Source organism: Centropristis striata, chromosome 1 (assembly GCF_030273125.1).
Source record: "Centropristis striata isolate RG_2023a ecotype Rhode Island chromosome 1, C.striata_1.0, whole genome shotgun sequence".
Classification (NCBI taxonomy): domain Eukaryota; kingdom Metazoa; phylum Chordata; class Actinopteri; order Perciformes; family Serranidae; genus Centropristis; species Centropristis striata.
In genome coordinates this window covers 40,617,079-40,641,287 of record NC_081517.1, presented here as the reverse complement: position 1 = coordinate 40,641,287, position 24,209 = coordinate 40,617,079, and the positions used below count along the sequence as shown (strand labels likewise).

The following is a 24,209-nucleotide window of genomic DNA, read 5'->3' as shown; positions in this document are numbered from 1 at the left end:
CCACATAGAAAAATATGAAGCAAATTTCCTTTGAGCTGTTTGTTTTTATCATTCCATACATTGTTTGTCTATGTTTTTACTTGGTTATTCATGACATCACTGGTTTCATCTTCTAATGTGTATAGTTATTCCATTATTCTGCACTGACTGATTTTGTCTGGTGATTTTTTTGCATTTTACTCCCTCTAGTGACCAAAACGTGGTAACACATTTTTTGTGTGACGCTGTTCTCTGTTTACAAACCTCTTTTGTTTGTGTTATGCCAGCAGCGTTTACCACACCACGGGCCATCTTAACAGGCCATGACTGTGAAGTGACATGTGCAAGTGTGTGTGCGGAGCTGGGCCTCGTCATCAGCGGCTGCAAAGGTGAGATTGTCTGTCTCGTCTTTATCAATATGTCCAAAATAAATGTTAACATTTAATAACAAAAATGTTAAAAACCTATAAAAACCGAATGCATTGATTTGCAACATCTTTTCATCCTGAATTGAGTATAAAGACAATATATCTTATGCGGTTTTGTCCCATCACGTTTGTTTGTGCACCTTAAGCTGCTTTTCTAACTTTTGTTATCATGTTCTTATGTTTGTCCAGAGGGTCCTTGTCTGATCCATTCCATGAATGGGGACCTGCTGCGGACCCTGGAGGGCCCCGAGCGCTGCCTGCGGCCTCGTCTCATCCAGTCCTCCACTGAGGGACACTGCATCATCTACTACGACAAGGGACAGTTCTGTCACTTCACTATCAACGGCAAACTGCTCGGACACATGGAGATGGAAGACAGCATCAAGGTGAAGGGAATTTAATATCTGCGTGAGCACGCATGTGAAAGTGAACTTGCACATGTATGTCTGCAGCACATCAGCGCAGAGAGTTCCTGATTAAAGGCTTTCTTACAGTCTGAGATTTGAGAAAGGTAAAGGTCTGCACGCCTCGGGGCAAACCGCGGCTTCACGTCTCTTTTATTCCCTTTCACACGCACACAGCAGAGGAAACGCTCCTTTTGATCCGCAGCCCTGTTGTCAGGTCAGATTGCGTCGGCGGCGGTGGTAGAGAACATTCCAGAGGAGTGGTCAGCTCTGGATACCAACACCATTAACCACCCTGCAGCGCAAGACGACACATTCCCCATTTCCCACATTTCCTCCCTCGTGGTTAGAGTGACACAAGATAGCGGCTACTGCCTTTGGTTTCCTGACCCTTTGTTTCCGGTTTGGCCTGGGAAATGTAAGCTGGCTCTGACAGACAGCCGCACGCCTGTTTCCTATTAAGAAACTCTCTCGTGCCCAGGCTCCTAACCTGCCAACCAGCCCGCTCCTACACAAAGCCACAACTTGTAGAAGACATGATAAATGAACGCATGCAGACAAATGCTGATTGATTGTATCAACATCTCGGGCAAACTTGCAGGTTGCAGAATACTTTATTGTGTCTTTAAGTGAAAGTAATGATGGTTCAGATGCTTGTAGAGTTTCCCAGAGTTCCTTCTGAAGCAGTGAAGCCCTGACTCAGAAACAGTGTGGGCCACTGCCGGCCTCGTCAGCTCTCCTCTGCTGTTGTAAATTCCAGCCATGTCAGATGGCATTAGGAAAATCCTAACATCTTGGAGAGAGGCTGCAAGAGTCTCAACCCCCCTTAGCTCCACCCTCCCTGCTCTGAACAGTATTTAGTGCACTCATGTACATACCAGAATCAATCTTCTCAGGCCTCGGAGCCTCAGCACAGTATGACTCCAGGATAAATAAGTGTTTGTCCTGGCCTGCAGTATCCACTTAGAAAGAGAGAGTAAGACTGAGAAAGAGAGGGAATGTTTGCACTGTAAATTTATATGGGTCTGGAGTCAGAGGCTAGATGACAGGCTAACAGTCGGCATCCTAGTCTAATAGCAGAATCGAGTGACAGAAGCCATACTGAATGGATTACAGTCTTTTAAGTACTAGTATAACTCAGGCAGTGTTACCATTCCAGCAGCTTTTTCACTGCCCTCGTCCGTGTAACGGGGGGATTAACAGCACCATAAATTCAACTTTTTACCTTCCCCAGCCTCAAAATCCACCCACCGCTCCCTGGAAGAAGTAGGAAATATGGGCATTAAAAGTGCATGTGTGCACGCTGGAGTCATTTTTTAGTCATCCGAGCCTGCAACGCCATCTTAGCTCCCACAGAGCCGTCGGCCATCTTGTTTGGCCGCCTAGTGGCAACGGACTGATTTATAATGTCTGTCTGCAGCCTCCTACCTGGCCAGGCTGACATGTCTGCCAGCTCTCCTGCCTCCTGCTGGGCAGTGAGGTCATGGACTCCATTAGTACATACACAGGTACATTAGTACAGCCCAGTCACTGGTAAATAGCTCTTATATTTCCTCTTTTAACTATTACTGTGTAGTATGTCATCTGTTCATGCTCAGGAACGACGAGCTGTGACTTCTTATTGAACAAAGGAATCAAATTTAAAGCTGCAGGAGTGAATGTTTTTTATACTAACAGAGGATTAAAAGACTGCATGTAAAGGTTCTGCTTTTTCTCATGTCTATCTATGTCTATAAGCTCATTGTTTTGGTTTTGCAGGCCACAACTTTGCTTTTTGAGGGTCTTTTTGTCTTCTCAACCTTGGGCTGGTTGCACAAAACACCTTTGTTTTAGCTCTTCCTTAAAGTCCAAGTTAAAGTCTCTTTACAGTACAGCTGGTCAAACAAACACCCTGAAGTCTTCTACTTAAGATTTCCTCAATATGTTCACTTAACTATATAAGATTTTCTCCTTATCTTGGTATTATACTTAAGGAATCCCTTTTCCTTATCTGACTAATTTACCTAACTTTTGTTCTGCCATTTTATTTACTATTTATATGCCAACTTTGTATGATGATAACAGGTTTCATAGGCACGTCTTCATGGAAACTGTACAACTGTACTACTGTTGAATCTCGAAACGTTTTTCCTTAACTAAGCATACACTGTTTTGATAGCCTGACTGATTTCATTGGCCGAGCAGAAATTAAGCCTTAAGTGTGAACTTTAAGGATAAAACTTTAAGGATAAAAGGAGAAAAAGATTTAATAATGTCACTGCACACTGCTTTCCATGCATCAAATATTAACAACTAGATTACACAGTGAAACATTTAGCTGCTAAAGTGCGACATTTTCCCAGGAGCTGGTTGAAAGGAAAACAGAGCTAAAATGAGATCAGGTGGACATAAATACCCAGTGATAGCTAATGTTGCGTCTGCTGGTTGTGTAAACAGTCTAAAGAACACAATAACAATTATAAAGACTATAATATGTCAGCACTGTGTTTCTGTCTTGTTCTGCTGTCCCCAAGTGGCCAAAATTCCACTCAAATTTAGCATTTCTCAATAAAAGGGAGTCATTTCTATGACAGCTATAATGAATCACAATTTTTCCCATGCACTCGTTTGCACTGTACTTCAGTCTAAGTGCACTGATCATGATTGGCTGAATTGAGCTTTATCTTTATCGATGTTGTCAGATTAACTCTGAATGTTGATACACAAGACAATTACTGTACACACAAAACAGACCCACGCCGCACAAATCATACCAGCACTGCACTCAGTCATGCTCCATTCCCAGCCATCTTGGACCATCATCTAACGTGGCAATTAGGCCGGATTGATTCTGGAGGCCTCCCGCCAGCCTGCAGCATGCGAGTGCATCATTGTTTGTCTGTGCGTCTGTGTGAGCAGCTTCACATGCGAGGAGTCCTGTGCCCATCTTTAAGTGTGTGCGTGCTGGGAATGAGAAACAGAGCTCATTTAATTCACAGTGTGGTAGGAAATTCCCCAAACTCTTTTTTTTATACAAAACATTTGCCTAATTTAGGCTGCACTCTCTCCGCGTCCATCCACTGTGTCTCACTCCTGAAGGGTTATTTATGTTTTCCTTACCAAGTCAAGTTCCCTGAAAATGACTTGTTCCAACTTCAGAACTGAAATTTAAGTTTCATTTTCCCATTTAATGAAAGCCTGATTCAACACACATGCTGCTGATGATTGAAGTGTCTCTCGCTGAGTCACTGCAACGCGGCCGCAGCCGAGAGACGGACGGACTCGGTGTCGTAAAACCACAAACGAGGAAAGCTCTAAATTAGTGTCGTTTGCTGCTTTTAGAACTCATTCTGCCTCGTCATTTCATCGGCTACGGTTACTTGCTGATTGATGCTCCTGACTGTTTCGGTTTCAGCTTCCACTATGCACTGTGCCCGTAATAGACTCCAACACACGGCTTGATTTGTGTACGTCTGATTCCCGGGGGAACCATTCAGCTGTTACAGTTTGCAGGAAAAGCAGATGAGACGAGTAAATCTCCGAGCCTCACTGTGGGGAGCCATCTTTGTTGCCAGTCAGCGTCTGTGTACAGAAAGCCCCGAAGGATGGCGGCGCTGACCCGGGATCTTTTGTCGGGTCACGTGACCTCGCAGTATGAGCTTTTCTTTTGACATGAGAGATAAACTGGTCCCAGATCACCAGTCCTACTCCGAGACTGTTTATGCATGTGGTTGTAGGGTTTTTTTTGGAGCATTGAACTGATGATAAAACAAGTCAGACAATGAAGTCATCTCAAACACTGTACCACATCTGCCCTACTATTCTTACTGATAAAGCTTAAATGAACCTCATTAAAAATGAATAATGAATATGTTCTCTTTCCCTCTTTGCCAGGCCATGTATCTGAGTCGGGATGGCCAGTATCTGCTGACAGGCGGAGATGGAGGTGTAGTTTCTGTCTGGCAAGTCCACGACCTCAAACAGCTGTTCACCTACCCAGGCTGTGACGCAGGAATCCGCTCTATGGCCATGTCACATGACCAAAGGTAATAAACATACACACACAAAGAAAGTATAGCTTTTTATTTATTTTACTGTTTAAAAACCTAAAGATTGTATATCGTACAATGCATTGTGATACAATAAGTTACGTACTCTGATTTTGGACAACATACAATACTATGACTTTTGTTATGATTTTGAACATCATACTATACTACGACTTTTTTTTATTTTTTATTTTTTTACCATTTTTGAACAATATACTATACTATGATTTTTTTTGGGTGATTTTGGACGACTTATTATACCGTGACACTTTTTTGTGATTTTGGATGACATTCTATGCTATTAATTTTTTATTTTATTTTGGGCAACATACTTAGTATGATTTTTTTTTGTGATTTTAGACAACATACTATACTATGACAGTTTTATGATTTTAGACAACATACTATACTATGATAAGAGTATAGGCCTCCCGCCAGCTATCATGCATGATAGCATGATGTTTAAAATCCTAAAAAGTCATAGTATAGTATGATGTTTAAAATCTTAAAAAGTCATAGTATAGTATGATGTTTAAAATCCTAAAAAGTCATAGTATAGTATGATGTTTAAAATCATAAGAGTCATACTATAGTATGATGTTCAAAATCATAAAAAGTCATAGTATAGTATGATGTTTAAAATCATAAAAAGTCATAGTATAGTATGTTTAAAATCATAAAAAAGTCATAGTATAGTATGTTTAAAATCATAAAAAAGTCATAGTATAGTATGTTTAAAACCATAAAGAAGTCATAATATAGTATGTTTAAAATCATAAAAAAGTCATAGTATAGTATGATGTTTAAAATCATAAAAAGTCATAGTATAGTATGTTTAAAATCATAAAAAGTCATAGTATAGTATGTTTAAAATCATAAAAAAGTCATAGTATAGTATGATGTTCAAAATCATAAAAAAGTCATAGTATAGTATGATGTTTAAAATCATAAAAAAAGTCATATAGTATGTTAAAAATCATAAAAAGTCATAGTATAGTTTGATGTTTAAAATCATAAAAAAGTCATAGTATAGTATGTTTAAAAATCATAAAAAAGTCATAGTATAGTATGATGTTTAAAATCATAAAAAAGTCAGTATAGTATAATGTTTAAAATCATAAAAAAGTCATAGTATAGTGTGTTTAAAATCATTAAAAAAGGTCATAGTATAGTATGATGTTTAAAATCATAAAAAGTCATAGTATAGTATGTTTAAAATCATAAAAAGTCATAGTATAGTATGTTTAAAATCATAAAAAGTCATAGTATAGTATGATGTTTAAAATCATAAAAAAAAGTCATAGTATTGTGTGTGATCTAAAATCACAAAAAATGTTGTTCAAAAATGGTATAAAAAAGTCATGGTATAGTAGATTAAATTCCTACTTCGTAGAGCAACAAAACCTCATGATGTTCCCCTCTAAACTCGTCTCAGGTGCATCATCACTGGCATGGCGTCTGGAAGCATCGTGCTCTTCTACAACGACTTCAACAGATGGCACCACGAGTACCAGACGAGGTACTGAGCCCACGACAGCAGCTTTACTTGACTGGCAAAGATCCAAATGGTTGAAAGTGTGAACTCTTATCAAAGGCACTATTCTGTCTATATCCTGATATCCTGAATGTATCTCAATGAAAGAAGAAAAAAAAAACCTGTCCTGTTATAGTAAAAGAATCAAAACTATTTTTAAAAAAGGGCATTGCTATATTTTGTAGATCAGATAGAAAACTTTCATATGAATCACAGGGTGGGGGTTATGTTACTGTACGGTTAAAAACAAATCTATTTTTAGCTGTAAGAGTCTATTTTCATCTCCTCCGAAAAAAAACAAAAGCGGGATTTGTGGGGAGCTAGTGAGAACCTTTTCTCTTGACTTAAAAATCCAAATATTTGTGTACTTTAGGGTGAGTGATTTTTTTGTTCTTCCTGTAGGTGTGTATGTGGGGAATAATTATTAAGCTATCATTCACTTTTAACATGCTTTTTTGGCAACACAACCAGTAGATATGAAACGTTTGAATAAATAATAACTGTATTTGACAGAAGGATAAAAAAAGAGGGAATATACATATATATATATAAGTATCTATATATTCTGTTTAAATGTAGTCCTCCATATTTAAAATCTTCATTCCCTCTGTACATCTGTGCTTGCTAAGAGATTTCTGTGCATGGCTCACTACTCATATAAAACATATCAGTGCAGACCTATCGCAATATCATTTAATACTTCAAAACATTAAAAGATTTTCCCACCCGGTGATATTAAGATGAGCTTTATGTAGAGAAGGCTGTAAGGAAAAACCATGTCAAGGATTTTGCTTTTACATTTCTTTCTCAAATGACTGAAGTAGCAAAGAGTGAATCCCTAGTTCGGATTCTTGAAGTGGGGTTGTTGTATGAGGAACCTATCCAGAAAACATATTTTAGCAACCTAAAAAAATCTGTTTAGTTACATGCTATATTTAAAAATCTTCACCAGCTGAAGCTGGTGTGGTCATCTATGTTCTCTTCAAAGCCACTAGACTCCATTGACAAACAGTCATTTTTACCTCACAGCATACAGAAGTTGTTGATCTACTGCGGCCTCGACCTCTTAGTTTGTTTGTGTAAGTCTGGATTCACCAAAGTCACACAATAACAAACTTACCAATTGAGCCAGTGGTAGACCAATAACTCATGTATTCTGCAAGGTAAAATTACTGTTTTATTCCAAGGAGTTTGGGGGATTTGGAAAGAGCATAGATATATCTATACATAGTTCCTCGTCAAAAAGGGCTGCCTGACAGCAAGGTAAAGTGGTAAAAACATTGTTAATATAGCATACATTTAAACTGATATTAATTTTTTTAAGGTGGCTAGTATATATTTCTTGCCTGCTTCCCCAAACTGAAAGCATACCCACCACCATCTCTGTAGGCAATACACTGACTATGAATAAATTCCACATACAACCCCATTTCAAAATTTCCTAACTGTCCCTTTAATGTTCATGATGAAATGACTGAGTGTATGACATCACTAATCAATCGCATCACATCACATCATAGCCAGTGCCCGAGCCAGCTGAGCATCTTTCAAGTCCTCTTTGAGTCCTGTCTCTCTAACAGCAAAGTGAGATGTGCAATGACAGGAAGGACTTTTTTCTAATTCAGTCTGAGGTTCTTCCTCTTTTTCTTTTATTACAGGATGAGTGATTATGTTAAAATTGAGCACTAAAATGTTATGACATATATTCCTTTGGTCATCACTAAAATAAACGTCCACTTGTATGTTTTGATTTTGGGGGAAACATTCCTTTAAAGTTGCGCTTTGATGTGGTTTGAATCTCCAGTTATATGAGAACTGCTGTTATCTATCAACCAATTTTTTTTTGCAATCATGTTTTGTGTTTTGTGTGCTGAGTTCTGACAATAAAATGGAATTTTATAACTTGAATTTGCCTTTGTATGAGTGCATTTCCCACCACGACTGCACAGCACCCTCTAGTGGTCACCTTTAGGAACTACACAAATATTCACAAACACATTCATTTGAAGTCTTTATTGTTCTTCTGTTGGAAAACAGTAGGACACTAAAAGCAGCCACTCTATGCCTAATAAAAACCATTACTCAGTTTGACACAGATGATAAATCTGTTTTAAAACTGTCTTTTCATACAAATTTCCCTTTTACAAACTGCATATGAAAATCTACCTTCAACTACATATACAGAAGAGGAAGCTAAATGACATTATGTACCAACTTGACTTTGTGTGAGGGTCTTACAGGGAGGCAGGAGGTGTGGGAATAATGGAGTATGCATGCAGCCGGAGGTCCTGAAGAGGTAAAGAGGCCTGTTGAAGCACTGGAGGAGTTTAGCCCTACTAACACCAGCTGGGATTAAACGCTGTGGAGTTTAAAACGGGTACAAAACAAAAACAAAATCACTTGGAACTTATTTTTTAGGATGCACAACTTGGAACCCCGTTTCTAAGCCAAGCTGGTTTTGATAAAGGCATCATTAAGTTACGAGCTGTTAGCTAGTGGTCAGGCACAAACCCGTCACCTCAACAACACATTCATTCATATAAATCCAACAGATCAGAAACCATTGCTTGAGTATTTTAAAGTAGAGTGAAGCATTGTTAGTGGTAATTATATCAACTGTAAGATGAGTTAACAATGTGTCTTTTCTGCGAAGTTGAAGCAGAAAGCAGTTCAGATTAGAAAATCCCAGTTCATTATAAACAAACCTGCAATCTGGTTTCATGTCTGTTGGATCTATTTCTCTTATTTTTATGTACAGCAGTTATTTATGACTGCACACACACAGGCAATAACAAACCTTCAAGTTTCAGGTGGACAGCTAAGGTTGTTCACACTTTGTACAACTACAGTGTTCACATCAAATAAAACACACAGACAGTATGTGGATGAATGTGACAGCAGGTCTGTCAGTTACAGTGGGTTCACAAAATAATCTACCAAACTGAATCAGAAATTACAAAAACAGGCTGAGAAGTCATGTTAAATGTTCAGTTCACCCAAATTAAGAGTTTCTGGGCATGCAAACTTTGGATGTATGCTTTATTTGCTCAGATTTAGAAATATATTTCTGAGATTTCTGCTTATACCCAAACAAATTTTTTTTTTTTGAATGGGTGGGGTTAGGGTTAGTGAGTAATATTTAACTCAACATTCATGTTTTTGTTGTTCAATGAAAGAATTGAGTGTTGAATAAAAAATAAATAATATGCTAAAGTTCGACATACAAATAAATCTATTGAAATGTTTTTTTTAATATTATAAACATTTTTACAAAACAAAATGTTTATATTTGTTTGGATATGATACACTTTGTTTAAATTACCCCCAATTTCCAGTTAATTCCCATACATTTCCGTAATTCCAATAGAAAGTTTCCAATTTGGAATATTTCCAATATTCCCCAGCTTAACTTCCCATGGAAAGTTTCCACCCCTTTGCAACCCTACTCATAACCTCAGCAAAGTAACTCAAAACTGTCTGCAGTTGAACTGTCTGTTTAAATGAATAACAGATTTTCAGATTTTTTGTTTATGTTTGCTTTTTGTTCCTGGTTGAACAGGTAATTTTATATTGCCAGGTTCCTAAATGCATTTTAAGTAAATACTTTAATTCTTTGTTAACCTTTATTTCTATGCATGTTGGTCATTTTAAACCAAAGAGTTACAAGTAGATGACACACTGTTTAACCCTTGTGAATCATGCGTTTAAGGGCTCAAGCCAAAAAGTTGAGAATTTGGACACTTGTGTCAGCTTGAACAGGTCCGATTATCAACTTGAAATGCATGTTTTCAAAGCTGCTGTAGACTCATTATAAGCAACCTGGTACATTATTTTGTCAACCCACTGTATTGTGCATAGTAACACTTAACAGGAATCTATTATTTGACAGTAAGTTTGCAGTTGGATGGCTGTGGTTGGAGAGAATGCTGACCGTGGTTATAGTTGTATCACACTCAAGGTAGCTAGACTAGTAAGTTCAGACAATTGATATGATGTAATACTTGTATTATGGACATACTATCTCTGCTAAAGTAAGAGGAGTTCATAATGGTTTGTGTGTGTAATGACTATTTACAAAAGAGCCACAGGCAGTCATAACGGGATAATAAATAAATAAAAGCATTCACCATAATGTGATACAGTAATGCATGACTTCTAAAGACGAACCACTCAGAACAGTGATGTATTCAGTTCATTCCCTTTCTCCACATCTTCCACTAATAAATACAAACATATATACAATCGACAAACTCTTAGAAAATGCCTCCGTCTCTGAAAATGAGTGGGGAAAGAGTGGACACAGCAGTCACTGGCTCAGTTTACAGCTACTAGAAATGCTCCGGGTGGAGTTTAGCCTCCTTCTCCCGTGTTTACTGACACATACATGTTACAGGAAGGAGTGACGGGGGAGACTGGTTGCAGGATTTCCATTTTAAATCTTCTACATTAGCTCTTCCGCAGAGGGAGAGGGAGGGTCAGGGGTGGTGGATCTGGGGGGTGTAGAGGGAGGAGAGGGAAACAGGGTTGGGTGGATGGGGGAGGGGGAGGGAGGTTCTTGTTTGGTCGGGGAGGAGAACGGGAAGAATATGACAGGTTTGACGGGGGAGACCGGGGAAGGAGAAGCTTGTTTTGTGGGAGAGGAAGATGGGGTCGATGCCTCTTTGGTAGGAGAGGAGGAAGGGACTGGTTTGGTTGGAGATGATGGGGAAGGTGTAGAAGGAGTGAAAAGAGGAGGAGGGCCAGAAGGAGAGAGAGAGGGGGATATTTCAGGAGGGGAGGATACAGGCACGGAGGTGATGGGGAAAGTTTCAGCAGAGGGTGAAGGGGAGAGATGGAGCGAACTCACAGGAGGAGAGAAGTTAACAGCGTCAGTCAGGGAGTGAGAGCATGGAGGGGTGGAGGTGGGCGTGGCATCAGGCACAGCAGTCGCGGCGGTCTTGGGCGCCTTGGGACGAGGTTTGGTGGGTGACGTCACCGCGGCGGGTTTTGGTTCTTTGGCGCGTGATGCCGGTTTGGTTGGAGAAGCTGCTCCGGACTTGGTCGGCGAGGTCGGTTTGACTGGAGGGGCCGAGGGGAGTTTCTTGCTGGCTGCCGCCGCCGACGGAGGAACCGTTTGGGGCCGTGGGCGACGACGGTTGGTGAGCTGGAGAGACTTCTTATCAAGAGCTGTGATCTGACAGAACACACAGGAAGACATTCAGACTGATACTCAGCTCTAATAACACCAATCACGACTGACAGAGATTGTGAGTCAATCTATGTTAAATTCAGGAAACCTCGTAATTAAGGATACACTTAAAGGGATAATTCAGATTTTTTGAAATGCAGTTGTACGAGTTACTTATCCAGTCAGTGTATTACAGACAATAGTTGGCACAGAAGCTAAGCACTGCTGTAGACGGGGCCCACAGATTTTAGCCACCGAAAAAAATGCCCAAAAGACGTCGAACAAAAGCAGTAACTTTATCTTGCAGAACAAGAGTCTCCCACGGTCTCGATTTGTAAGTTTGTTTGTGTTAACTTTAGTGAACCGAAGTCACACAGCAACACAAACAAACTAACCAATTGCAGCAGTAGACCAGCAACTCCTGTGTTCTTTGAGGTAAAATTACGGTTTTTGTCAGTGGACTTTAAAGAGAGCTGCTTCAGCTTCAGTTCCTCCTCTTTTTAACTTAAACAGGGCTGTCTGGCATCAAGGTAAAGCAGTTAAAATACTGTAAATATAGTGTACACTCAAACTATTCTTTTGTTGTTGTTGGGTCTATTTTTAGTTGCCTAAAATCTGTTAAAAATATGTTTTGCTGCTGCTGGAGGTGTGCAGATCGTCATCTACTGCAGGTAACACACTGACGATGGTGAAGGTCCTCATACAACTCCACTTCAGTAAATCTGAACTATATTTTTCATAATCCTTGTTTTCCTATGATAGCCCAGCTCTTGCATTAAGTTTGTATGTTTTCTTTTTTTACCTACAATCATTAACCTCTGACCTAGTCTTGTATCTTTTTAAATATATATATCTTTTTAAATTATATTATATATTTTCTATGAATGAACAACACACACGATGAAACAAGCTAATGGAAAATGGACATAAATAACTGAAAGATGACCAAACAGAAAGACTTCTTGGCACAGCAGACAGGCAAATCAGATCATCACTGCTACTCTAGGTGCAGAGGAAGGGCAAATGAGAAAGTAAACTTTTTTTACTTTTCATTCAACAGATGAGTACATGTTGCTTTTGTTTGGAGAAAAAGCCAATGGTACATTTCTTACATGGGACAGAAAACCAGCAAATGTGTTCCTCATTTGCCCTTGTGCTGGATGTCAGCAGCAGAAGAGACGAGGCGTAGCGTTAAGTGTTAGTACATACCATTGCCTTGGAGCTAATTCAGAGGGACGGTAATGCAGGGAGAGGGGAGAAGCAAAAAGGGACAGAGACTAGTCTTACTCACAGCGTCACAAAACAAAGTCAACACAACAAGCATGACGGCCAGTGGACAGTTGTTGTTCCAGCTCAGTGCTCATCTGGTATTTCAGGTTATTTAAACACAGTTTAGTTCAGACTAAATCACCCTTTGCTTTTGAGAAAACTGAGTTGGAACAAACTTTATAAGTGACTAATTCAGGCAGAAACACATGTCGGTTAGTGCTAAGCTATATTTACATACCATTCAATAGAGCGCAGTGGTAAGGTATGATTTAATGTGTTTTTAATGTTCTTGTTTTAAAAGATAAGACTGGCATTGTTCTATAGTTTTCTTGTAGTCAGCAAAACCCATGGAAAGATGAAAATCAACAATCAATTGACTGTTCGAAAAGCTCCTCCCCCAAACGCTTGTCGTCCAATCATACCTTTGCAGGGGCGGAGCTTCTGCAAATGGTCAATTGTTGACTGCTTAGCCTGACATTATTTGAGCCACAGAGCTCCATTGTTGTCAAAAAAGGTATTAAAAACACATCCATTATCCACACTGTTGCACTGGATGTTCAGTAAACATGAACACTGTAGTTTGTTTGACTAAACTTATACCATCCTGCTTCTGTAAATACAAATATGGTTCAATCCCCAGTTATATATTAATATATGCTTTTTGTATTTGGCGTTCTAATACAACTTTTATGAAACTGAAATGAAATGTGTGATATAATTTACATACTTTTCTCCTTGCATTTAATTTGTTTGTGTTGTTAAATGTTAACCAGGGGTATTTTATTTTCCTACTGTAAGTCCATTTTAGGGTTTGATGGAAATTCAATCTTTTATGGGTTTAAACTCAGAGTAATGTTAGCAAAACACTAGGGATGTTCCTAACAATTAACTAATTAAGTTTCTTATTCAAACTACTCTGAAAGTAGTAAACACTCAGAAAAAAAGTCAAAATTGAGAATACTTTTAACTTTGAGATTAAACATTGGCTAAATAAAAATAGTTGGGTGTATTATAAGAAACAATATAGGTTTTAGTCTTTTCATAGGATTTGTTGACAAGAAAATATCTAATAATGTCAGCCTTGTCCTTTAAAATGTGCAGGGTAATCTTGTATCCAAGGCAATAAAGCCACATTGGTTTGCATCCATCTCTGCAAATGTAAACTAAAGAACATTTCCTAATTTTCTCCACAAGGTGGCACCAGAATACCATTAACGTGGTGCAGGGCTTATAGATTTGTGGACCCACAGAAAGTTGATTTTAAGGAGCTGTTTTGAATGAGAAACAATAAATAATGGCAGAGACGGAGGCAAAGGAAACTGCTCTTGCGTTAGCTTGCATTAGCACTGTAAACATGCTAAGTAACCTCACTGACAATGGGATTAGACAAACACATCCTTCAAAAGACAGACGATTATTTTAACATCCCATAAAGGTTTATGATCAACACATATGGCATGAAATGTGAGAGAAGGAGCAGGAGAATGAAAAGAGCCAGCAGGGGTTAATCCAGGACAGAGTGAATGTTGAGAGCGTTATTGAGGTCCACATCAGCTGGTTATTGAGAGCAGTTACTGCAGCTGGCAGTTGCAGAAGGAGGACAGGGGCCCTGAGAAAGAGGCAGGAAGGAAGGGAAAGGGAGGGGGAGCAGGGAGGGGGGCGGGCGGGTGGGAGTTGTTATAGATGAAGGGAAGTGGGCAAAGGGAAGGGCGATGGCTGCAAAGGAAGAAGAGAAGCAGGAGGAGGGGGGGTATGGAGTGTGTACCCGGCTCTCAGCTCCAGGCGTCCCCTTTGGTCCTGGGTCGGGTGTGAGGGAGGGGTGAGGAGGAGGGAGGAGGAAGAGGATGGAGAGGAGGAGGAGGAGGAGCAGGAGGGGCCGAGACCAGGGCCCGCATTTACACCTCAAACTGTCAAAGGAGATTTAGAACAAGAAATGAGGCTCTTTGCAGCAAAGATCAAATCAAATTGCTAATTCCCCCCGCCCCCCCTCCCCTTTTCCTGCTTTCAGCTCAGACAGACAGACTGGAGAGAGTGGGCTGATGGGTGGTGTGACCTGATGACATGAGGAGTGTACAACAGGAAATGATGCAAGTGAGGCTTGAAAGGGGACAGAAAGGAAGGATGTGACCGCTATAAGAGTGACTTATTCTGCCTCGTCCAAGTTTGCCCATCATTTGATCTCAAAAATCCTGTCTGACATGTTTACAGCAGCATAAGTTCTAATTTAATGTCCTCTTGGACGCTGATTGAGGTCAGATATTCTCGGCCCCATGATTTAGTGGGCGTAAGATTGATATAAAGTGAATTAGAAGGAGCTCAATCTCCTGTATTTGGGTCAGACATTCACCACTGTGCAGTAAATATTTGGAAAAGGGCCTGACATGTTCAAGCTGCTTCAGACACCTTGTCAGTTACTAATAAACCCATCAGGACCTCAATACTGCAGATTAAAGAGGTCACATAGTTAATAACCTCATGAAGCTAAGATTATTCTCTATGAAAGGACTTCAGCAAATCTCAAATTGTGCAAAAATATGTTCATACGTTGGTTTGTGATTGTTGTTGGGTGCTTACCATGATGATGGACACCCCAGCTGTGGTGTTGTTGTGCTTAGGCTCAGTGTTAAAGTGCGTCTTCAGTTTACCTGTGACCTCCATCTTCATATTGTTCTCCATGACCGCGTCGTCCTACATACACACAGACATGCAATGAGGTGGAGTGGTGCAATGGCTTGTCACATGATAAAACTCTTCATGTACACACGCACACAAACGTCCCGCCGCACTTTGAAGTTGTGTACTCACGAACAATAATCATGCAAATACAGAGAAGAAGGGTTCTGAGATACCGTGACCCAAGGGTGGGAAAGGATGTCTTGAGCTGTGTATCGAGCCTCAGCATTAACCTGCAGCATCTTTCCAATCAGCTCCTGCAACAAAAGACGCCACAGTTTGGGACGACATCAAAGCTAAACATCGTCGGTGTCCAAAAGATCATTTCATTGTTTGTCACTTTCTGTTGAAAACACACTCGATATTAGAATTGTGATTAAAAAAAACGTTAATTGCAACAAACATAAGTTTAAAGCAGCAATACTCTCTCTTTTTTTTTGATAACTGTTTTTGATGGCTGATCAAATGGCATGTCATGTGTCACCTGCCCATTGACACAGCAACATTAAAATTAGTTTCGATTCATGTTTCCTGCCACTTGATGTATAATTATCTCTTTTTTGCTCTCGTTTTGGTCTCCTCCAACTCCTGAGGGAAACATCTGGGGATTTATCTGCTAAATGCTCCACTATGTTTACCAGCTTGTTGCTAACTGTCTGCTGCCTACGTTGCACTGAACAGCAGACAGACAGCTTTTAAGAACTTGACTGCTGAAAACAGCTGCTCGCTGCAGCAAAACGACACTAAAAGCAGCGAGACTGAACCAAAAATGGAAAGTTGCAGGCGATAAAATCAAGTGATGAGATGAGAGATGCTTAAAAGCTCCAAGAGTTACAGGAACTTTATAACTATACACTCTAGTCACTCTAGGTATTCCATGTTAATGCACATGTTAACACTGTCAGCTTCTTTATTTCAGCTGGTTATTGTGAGCCATATACTACACAGATGATGAACATGCTTGCACTTACAAAGCCAAAGTCAATCTTTCTTAAAATTACACCTGCACAGCTACAGAACTGCAAGAAACGTCATGCTGTGGTGTCTATAACTGTGCACTTGTCTGCAGTGACAGGGCCAGTGTAATAGTAGTGGGTTTAATTAGCAGTTTGGTCTTGCATGCTGAGCGTGGGCTGTCGCCTTAATACATGACATTAATTTAGAGGGTTGGAGGGGTTTCTGTGTCCTTCGACCGACAGTAGTCATTAGAGTGTGAACCATGTGGATATGGTGTGATATATGGACTTGGTGTGTGTGTGTGTGTGTGTGTGCGTGTGTGTGTGTGTCCAACCTTGGCCGAGTCAGTGATGTTGTCCCAGTAAGGGCTGGGAAAGTCCAGTCGCCCCAGAAGGATCTGGTCGAACAGATCTTCCTGCAGGTTACTCTCACTGCAAACACACAAACACAGTTTGTTTGTTTTTTTTCACAGGCTGTACAGCACTTTGCATAATAATAATAAATAGCCTCACCTGTAACCTACCCTTTAATTATGTGCTTATTATAATAACTGTGAAGTGCTATACGTTTAACATGGATTACATTAAGTTAATCCTTTCCTTAACACAAACACTAATGGTAGTAGAAGGTAATTGACAGCTATGAAAAACAAATTGCCAAATTACGTGACGCAACTCTTTTTAAAAGTATCCATATCTTAATACAGTTTATTGTTTTAAACTGAAAACTATTGTGTTGCTTTGATGCAACACCTGATGCCTTGTATAAATAACGTTGACGTGGTTTGAGCCAGTTTAAACATGAGATTTACTGGATGATATGAAGTGAGGACGAGTACCTCCTGAATGGAGGGAAGCCACACAGGAGGATGTAGGTGATGACACCTGCAGCCCAGATATCCACCTTCAGACCGTAACTGTGCAAGGAGAGGAGAGAAAAAAACATCAGTTTTTTACGGTACAATGAGGAAATTGGCTACAAAATACTCATCTCCAATTTTTCTAATCATTGCCCCCAACCACAAGGTGTATAAACAACAGTAAGATAAAAACCTTTCAACCAATTTGATCTTGAAAAAAGATAATTTCGGTTGTTTTGTTGTTGCTATTCAACATAGTGGTGGGTCAATTTTGACCCTTAAGATAACGGAAGGATTAAGAATTAATTGGGGCTAAATATCTTACAGTAAACCATCTCCATCATCCCAGTGTCACAAACACAGTAGATGGCTGAAATAAAGTACAATGTATTGACATTTTTAAATAACAAGGTTTTTAATCTGCTATAATGATATGAAAGTAAATCTATCACAAAAAACATTTATGCACAAAATGCCAATCTCCATACAGCTGATCACAAATCTTCTCTGGCATAGTATATAGAACAGATGTCACAGATGAGTTAAAACTCGCATGAATTTCTGTAACGAGCAGCTTCCCCTGTAAGAACTAAACATCTAGGCAATTTAACCCTTTATCAGGCAAAGAACTATATTTGGTTACTTCAGGTAATATTTCGAGAAAAAAGTTGCAAATTTACTAGATTTAAGTGGCAAATCTACAAGAAAAATTTTTGCAGATTTACGAGAAAAAAGTGGGAAAAAAGCAACTTTTTTCTCCCAGATTCACCACTTACCCCTTAATAGGGCACTCATTGAAATACTTGCAAATTCCAATTTGCAATTTCAACCCTAGAGAATATTGGAGGATATTGCATACTGCCAGAATGTGTAAAAAAAACAAACATACAAAATAATATTTTGAGAAAAAAGTTTACGAGATTAAAGTGGCAAATCTATGAGAAAAAAATGCGTAGATTTATGAGATTTAAAGTGTTGAATCTGGGAGAAAAAAAGTTGCTTTTTTCCCACTTTCGTAAATCTGCAACTTTTTTCGCGCAGATTTGCCACTTTAAATCTGCAACTTTTTTTCTCATAGATTTGCTACTTTAATCTAGTAAATTTGCAACTTTTTTCTCGAAATATTACCTGAAGTTACCAAATATAGTTCTTTGCCTGAAGGGTTAAGCGAATACAGTATTCTCCCCCCTCAAAAAAATAAAAACCTTACCCAGACTCCGAGATGATTTCTGGGGCCACATATGTAGGAGTCCCACATACAGTATACAATGGTCCTTCCACCACTGTAGCCAGGCCAAAGTCTCCCAGTTTCAATGATTTGGTGCCATCTGGATACTCAAACACCTAAAAGTAAACACAGTTAAAGCCCACAGAGAAGCTGGATTTGTAGGAAATAAACTTGTTTGTGTGTAAATATATACCAGCAGGTTCTCTGGCTTAATGTCTCTGTGGACGATGTTCATGCTGTGCAGGTACTTCAGAGCTCCAGCGAGATTATACACCATGATACTGGCATCCCTCTCCGTGTATTTGGCTGAGGAGGTGATGGCATCGAATAAATCCCCTCCCTGTGCAGACGTCAATAAAAAAGATGTTTACTGTATCAAACAGCACACAGAGAAATGATGACTGTGCATTTATTAACCTCTACTGCACCTTGACGAGCTCCATAACCAGGTAGAGTTCAGAGGAAGTGTCCACCTCCTCTATCAGCATGATGATGTTGGGGTGTTTCACCCTTCGCAGCACCGCCACCTCATTCTCGATGAGGTGCTCCTGGAAACGCACACCAAGACAAGTAATCCAAGTTACTGTATGCTTCAGTACACAGGATCTAAACTGAGACATTATGCTAATAAGAAAACACACTGCATTGGTGATTGAATCTGAATTTGTGTCAAGGAAGTGTGATTCAGTGTGTGTCATTGTCTGTGTGTGAAAGTGTGAAACATAATTTGAGTTTGGTGATGAATAAAACATTACCAGCTTAATCTAACTGTGTGGGATAAGAGGATCACACAGGGGTCGCTTTGTGGTGTGTGTAGGTGTTAATAATGCACATTAAAATGCACGCAAAGAAGACAGAAGGAGGTAGTAAGAGGGGGGGAGAGTAAGACCTTTCCACTGCACTTGGCCTTGTCAATGATCTTCAGTGCGAACTCTTTTCCTGTGGACCTGGACAGAAACAGTGCAATTAGGGCCAACAATAAAAACGGCACTGATACTGCAGCCATGTCTGTAATTCAAATCAAGTGCTCACAAGAGAGCCTCAGTTACAGTGTGCAGGTTATTGGGAAGGTATGTTAGCTGGACGAGACAGGTTTACACAATGAGCAGAGATACATTGCAGATACAGTGCAGGTTCAACAATACATACTGAAGAGCAGTATTTCACTACTGTGTCAGGCTGAAAGTTTGTTTCACCTCCTGTGTTATGATGTCATGATGCACTGATGTGATCTGGAGTACACACCCCTTTCAACTAATTGCCCAATGGGACAGCCTTGTAGAACCTGATAATGTAATAAATTCCCGTTAATGTAATAAAAATCTGCACTTGAGTCCATTGAAAATGTAATAAAACCTGATAATGTAATAACTTCCCAATAATGTAATAAAGTGCATTTCCCAATAATGTAATACACTTTTAACCAATAATGTAATAAGGTATTACATTAATGGGAGGTTATTACATTATCAGGTTAGCCTTCATTTCGCAAGTCCAAGTTCTACAAGCCTTAAGAGCTGCATATCACCAATGCTGGGTCTTGTTGGTTTTCTGAGAATCTACTGCACCTACTGGTACCTTGTTTGCCATGTAGCAATAAAAAATATACTAAAAACCTGGATTAATCTGGTTAGTCACATTGGACTGCTATTATTTTGAACACTACTGTACATTGCTACACCTCTATCCTAAACGTCATGCTGTACTGATAAAGACTTAAAAATAGCGATTGAGACCATAAACTACTTATAAAATGTTTGCTGAGATAATAAATCATGAAGGGTAATTTTCTCATAGACGTCTATACAGTAAGACTTTTGTTTGCAACCAGTAGAGTGACCGCCTGCTGGCCATTAGAAAGAATGCAGGTTTAAGGAAGTTCTGCATTGGCCTCTTCTTTTATATACAGTCTCATTGTTAATGAGTGGAACTATGTTTCTTTTAATCTCTTGCTTACTGCCCTAGGCGTACTGGTCGGTACTTATTGTTATCATAATTGTGTTTGTTTACAAGATACTCTACAGGGAACCTCTAAGTACTCTGCAACAAGGTGCATCAGATTTTGAACACACACACACACACACACACACACACACTTAACAGTCCTCTCATCATCATCATCACCCCCCCGTCTGCCTGAGCAGAGAGTGTTGACTCAGAGATTAAAAGGCTAATGAAGTGAATTCACCGCTGGGTCTAATCCATGGGATATTTCTGTCTTCACAATGCCTGTCTTCAGGATTTATAAACCCTGATGGAGCAGTTATTGCACGTGATGCCCGTCTCATTAAGCTGCATGACACGGCCCCCTGCAGAGTCATCACTGCTGCCAACTGTGCATTAAACATTTGCAGTGAGAATGTTTCACCTACTTCTCCACGCACTCTTTGACCACAGCGAAATTGCCGTCTCCGATGACCTTGCCAATCTTGTATTTTTCCAAGATGGTGGAAGCAGGCAGGTAGCGGTTGCCATTAACTGCGGAGGAGAGATAGAGGTCACAACAGGCAACAGACGAGCCGAGCTGTTTAATAAAACTAAGGGAGCTCTGGCAGAAACTCAACCAGTTCTCAGACTGAATTAAGGGACCGCACGCTGTGCAACAAATAACACACAGGCAACAAGATGCACAGCAATCTCCACTCGTCCTCCTGAGGAAATTAGTGAACTGAGCAGCAATATTATTTTTACACGCAGCCCAAAAAATCATTTAGATAAGTATCTGCTCACACAGCAGTACTGGGATATTCCACTCTTATCCTCCACACGAGGCCAAGTCTTTGCCACTTTTGTTGGGTAAGCTATTTGTGAAACGTGTCCCGATGGGAAAGGATGAGGATCAATTTAATGTGATAGTCAATGTCATCTCTACATGTTAGAGGGTGAGGGAGTCCATGCAATAGTGTCTTCGTTGGCAGATCAGGTGAATGACTCAGACAGAGATGGAGGAGAAGAAGGAGAGGACGTACCCTCTGGACTCAGGCGATTAGTTTGCTCCTGGTGGTTGTTCAACGAGCCATTTACATTTGAGGACGAGATGTGATGTGACGGAGGGATCTGCAGGATGCAAAAATAAAACACAAATAGAGATGAGCGCCTGGCCTAAAACTAAACCCATAGACAAATCACCATGGCAACCTTAGGCTTTAAAAGCAACTGCAAATCTTGCTGCACATGGATGAAACATAGATGGTTTATTGTTGGTGGGTCACTTTGTTTTGGAGCTTTGACCGTGGCATTTTGTTGCATAAAAATGTTTCAGATGGCATGAAAATCCCAATAGTCATTTACAAGCTGCAAAATGCTCAACTATTGTATATTCATCTAACTAAAATGCAAACAGTCAACAAATGTTCATGCAATCAACTTCACACATGGCCGGTATATTATGTACACACTGTGTGGTAAGTAAAAGTACTAATTATACATTATACTCTTATATACTCCTCTACAAGTAAAAGTCCTGCATTAAAAACTTACTGAAGTAAAACTTAAAAGTATCAGCATCAAAATGTACATAAAGTAACAAAGGTAAAAGTTCTCTTTCTGCAGAATGTCCCCACTCAGATCGTTAAATATATTCAGAATAAATTATTTCATGATTTGTATTGATGCGTTTATGTAAGCAGCGTTTTAATTTTGTAATGATGGGGCTCATTTTAACTACTTACTACAATATCATGAGGTTAATTTAGCGGACTAAAAAGTACAACATTTGCCTCTAAAATGTAGTAGAGTAGAAGTATAAAGTCACATCCAATGGAAATACTCGAGTAAAGTACAAGTCCCTCAAAAAGGTTAAGTACAGTATTTAAGTAAATGTACTAAGTCACATTCCACCACTGATTGCTACAGTACATTGAAAAAAACAGATGAGGACAGACTGGAGACTGGAGATGTTACACTGTAGCAAACTTAAACATTTAAAAAATGAGCAGTGTGTATTTTGAGACAAATGCTTTTGTCCCCAGAAAGCTGTTAGCAAATGACACTTATTGCTAGAGCAGCTATTCTCAACCTTGGGGTCGGGACCCCAATTGGGGTCGCGAGATGATTTCTGGGGGTCGCCAAATCATTTTGGTCACTCAATGTCTTTTTTTGGTCATTTTGTGTCTTTTTTGGTCATTTTGTGTCTTTTTTTGGTAATTTTGTTTCCTTTTTTTTGGTCATTTTGTGTCTTTTTTTAGTAATTTTGTGTCTTTTTTTGTCATTTTGTTTCTTTTTTGGGTAATTTTGTGTCTTTTTTGGTCAATTTGTGTCTTTTTTTTGGTAATTTTGTGTCTTTTCTTGGTAATTTTGTGTCTTTTTTGGGTGATCTGAACTGTGTGTGTGAGACTGTGTTCAGTGAGCAGGGTTCGCGGACAACATGCATGTTAAATTGGGGGTCACGACTTAAAAAGGTTGAGAACTACTGTGCTAGAGGATGCAACTATGCCTGGCAGGTGTTATGCTCAGGAGGAGACATAGTGTTGAGTGTGAAGTTTTTAGACGATTAGTTCTTGAGAAAGCTGCAAGCAGCAATACCAGAAGCCAAACAATCATCCCAGCTGGAAACAGCCACATTCTGAACAGGCACTGCACGGGTATCCATAAAAAGCAAATGTTCAACGTTATTTAAAAGTTGAAAAACTACGTATGGAAAATGGCAGCTGTTGTTAACCAGTACAGTAAGGTATTCTAAACCATGCATCTCACAGTACAACCTATACATTCACCTAAACTAAACTTCTCTTTTGAATAGTGAATGAGGTCTATATTAAGCATCGCCCTTCACAGTGTACAAGGTCCCGGAGCTACTGGAATAGATCTCCTCCTCCATTATCCACAGCTCATCACTGCACATAAAACCGTTAAAGCTCCAAATGAATGATTCATTTCTTAAGAGCGTCATTTCTGCAGAGCACAGAAGTGGCAATTTTAACATCTTATGGAGATATTTTTCAAATGTAAGCTATATTTAAAGCATTACAAATAAGGCCAGTGATCTTACAGTTACCTTACTGCACCATAATGCACCTTAGCTTACAGTACATATGTATTATTTAGTCTAAAAGGGTCTAATGGCCCTCTGGACCAAAGTAGAAATGGAACACTTCTCACTTCTCTTTTACTACTGGATACATAAAAAAGCTTTTTTTCTGGAATAAATAACTTCTTTAGGTGGCTTTGGTTTGCTTTAACACTTGCAGAGTGAGCAACTTTGTCACAGACACCCTTGTGCGCCCTCATCTAATTTTTTCGGAAAGTGTTACTCTCCTCTGCCGCTTTGCTAGTGAATTTTAAAGCTGTCAGTAAATCATAAAAATCTAACATCCTGCCAAATGAATGTGGATGGATAAGTCTTTGGCTGGGCTCAGAGAGGAATGCTGGCACTCTGGAGGAGGTGTGCCAGCTGGCTGCGGCAGTTAGAAACTCTGTAGTTTGGGACTAACACGCAGCTTACAGAAGAATCCATCAGATTAGTATATCTAACTCAACCAAAACCACTTCATAGAGCCGCAGAAGGGGGCAACACGGCCTGTACACCGTCCTGGAGGTTATACACGGCTGGCGTTCAGTGACTTAATGATTCGACTTCAGATTTCATCATTTTGTGGTATGTAAGTCGATACAATCCTGTCTTATCCCCCACCTTAAAGTACTGACTTAATTTATGGTCAAGCATGTAATTCCTTATAAGATG

General features: G+C 39.6%; 2 protein-coding genes across 4 annotated transcripts in view; one reads left to right on the top strand and one right to left on the bottom strand.

Moving 5' to 3' along the window:
* Positions 1-8,281, top strand: part of LOC131978662 (lipopolysaccharide-responsive and beige-like anchor protein) — a 252,385-nt gene extending 244,104 nt beyond the window's left edge. The window contains exons 53-56 of one of the 2 annotated variants that reach the window (XM_059342384.1): positions 270-368; positions 597-793; positions 4,685-4,836; positions 6,275-8,281. In XM_059342384.1, the coding sequence (XP_059198367.1) occupies positions 270-368; positions 597-793; positions 4,685-4,836; positions 6,275-6,365 (539 nt within the window). In that variant the 3' untranslated portion in view covers positions 6,366-8,281. Of the gene's footprint in view, positions 1-266; positions 369-596; positions 794-4,684; positions 4,837-6,274 lie in introns of both variants that reach the window. The other variant, XM_059342376.1, reaches the window with a different exon arrangement.
* A 548-nt stretch (positions 8,282-8,829) lies between these two features.
* The window catches only part of dclk2a (doublecortin-like kinase 2a), a 52,891-nt gene continuing 37,511 nt past the window's right edge, over positions 8,830-24,209 (bottom strand). For both annotated transcript variants that reach the window (XM_059342356.1, XM_059342364.1), the window contains exons 7-17: positions 21,496-21,583; positions 20,899-21,004; positions 19,416-19,473; positions 18,955-19,074; positions 18,720-18,866; positions 18,509-18,642; positions 17,278-17,355; positions 16,774-16,870; positions 15,659-15,739; positions 15,384-15,497; positions 8,830-11,546 (exon numbers count right to left, since the gene is read on the bottom strand). In XM_059342356.1, the coding sequence (XP_059198339.1) occupies positions 10,815-11,546; positions 15,384-15,497; positions 15,659-15,739; positions 16,774-16,870; positions 17,278-17,355; positions 18,509-18,642; positions 18,720-18,866; positions 18,955-19,074; positions 19,416-19,473; positions 20,899-21,004; positions 21,496-21,583 (1,755 nt within the window). In that variant the 3' untranslated portion in view covers positions 8,830-10,814. The remainder of the gene's footprint in view (positions 11,547-15,383; positions 15,498-15,658; positions 15,740-16,773; positions 16,871-17,277; positions 17,356-18,508; positions 18,643-18,719; positions 18,867-18,954; positions 19,075-19,415; positions 19,474-20,898; positions 21,005-21,495; positions 21,584-24,209) is intronic.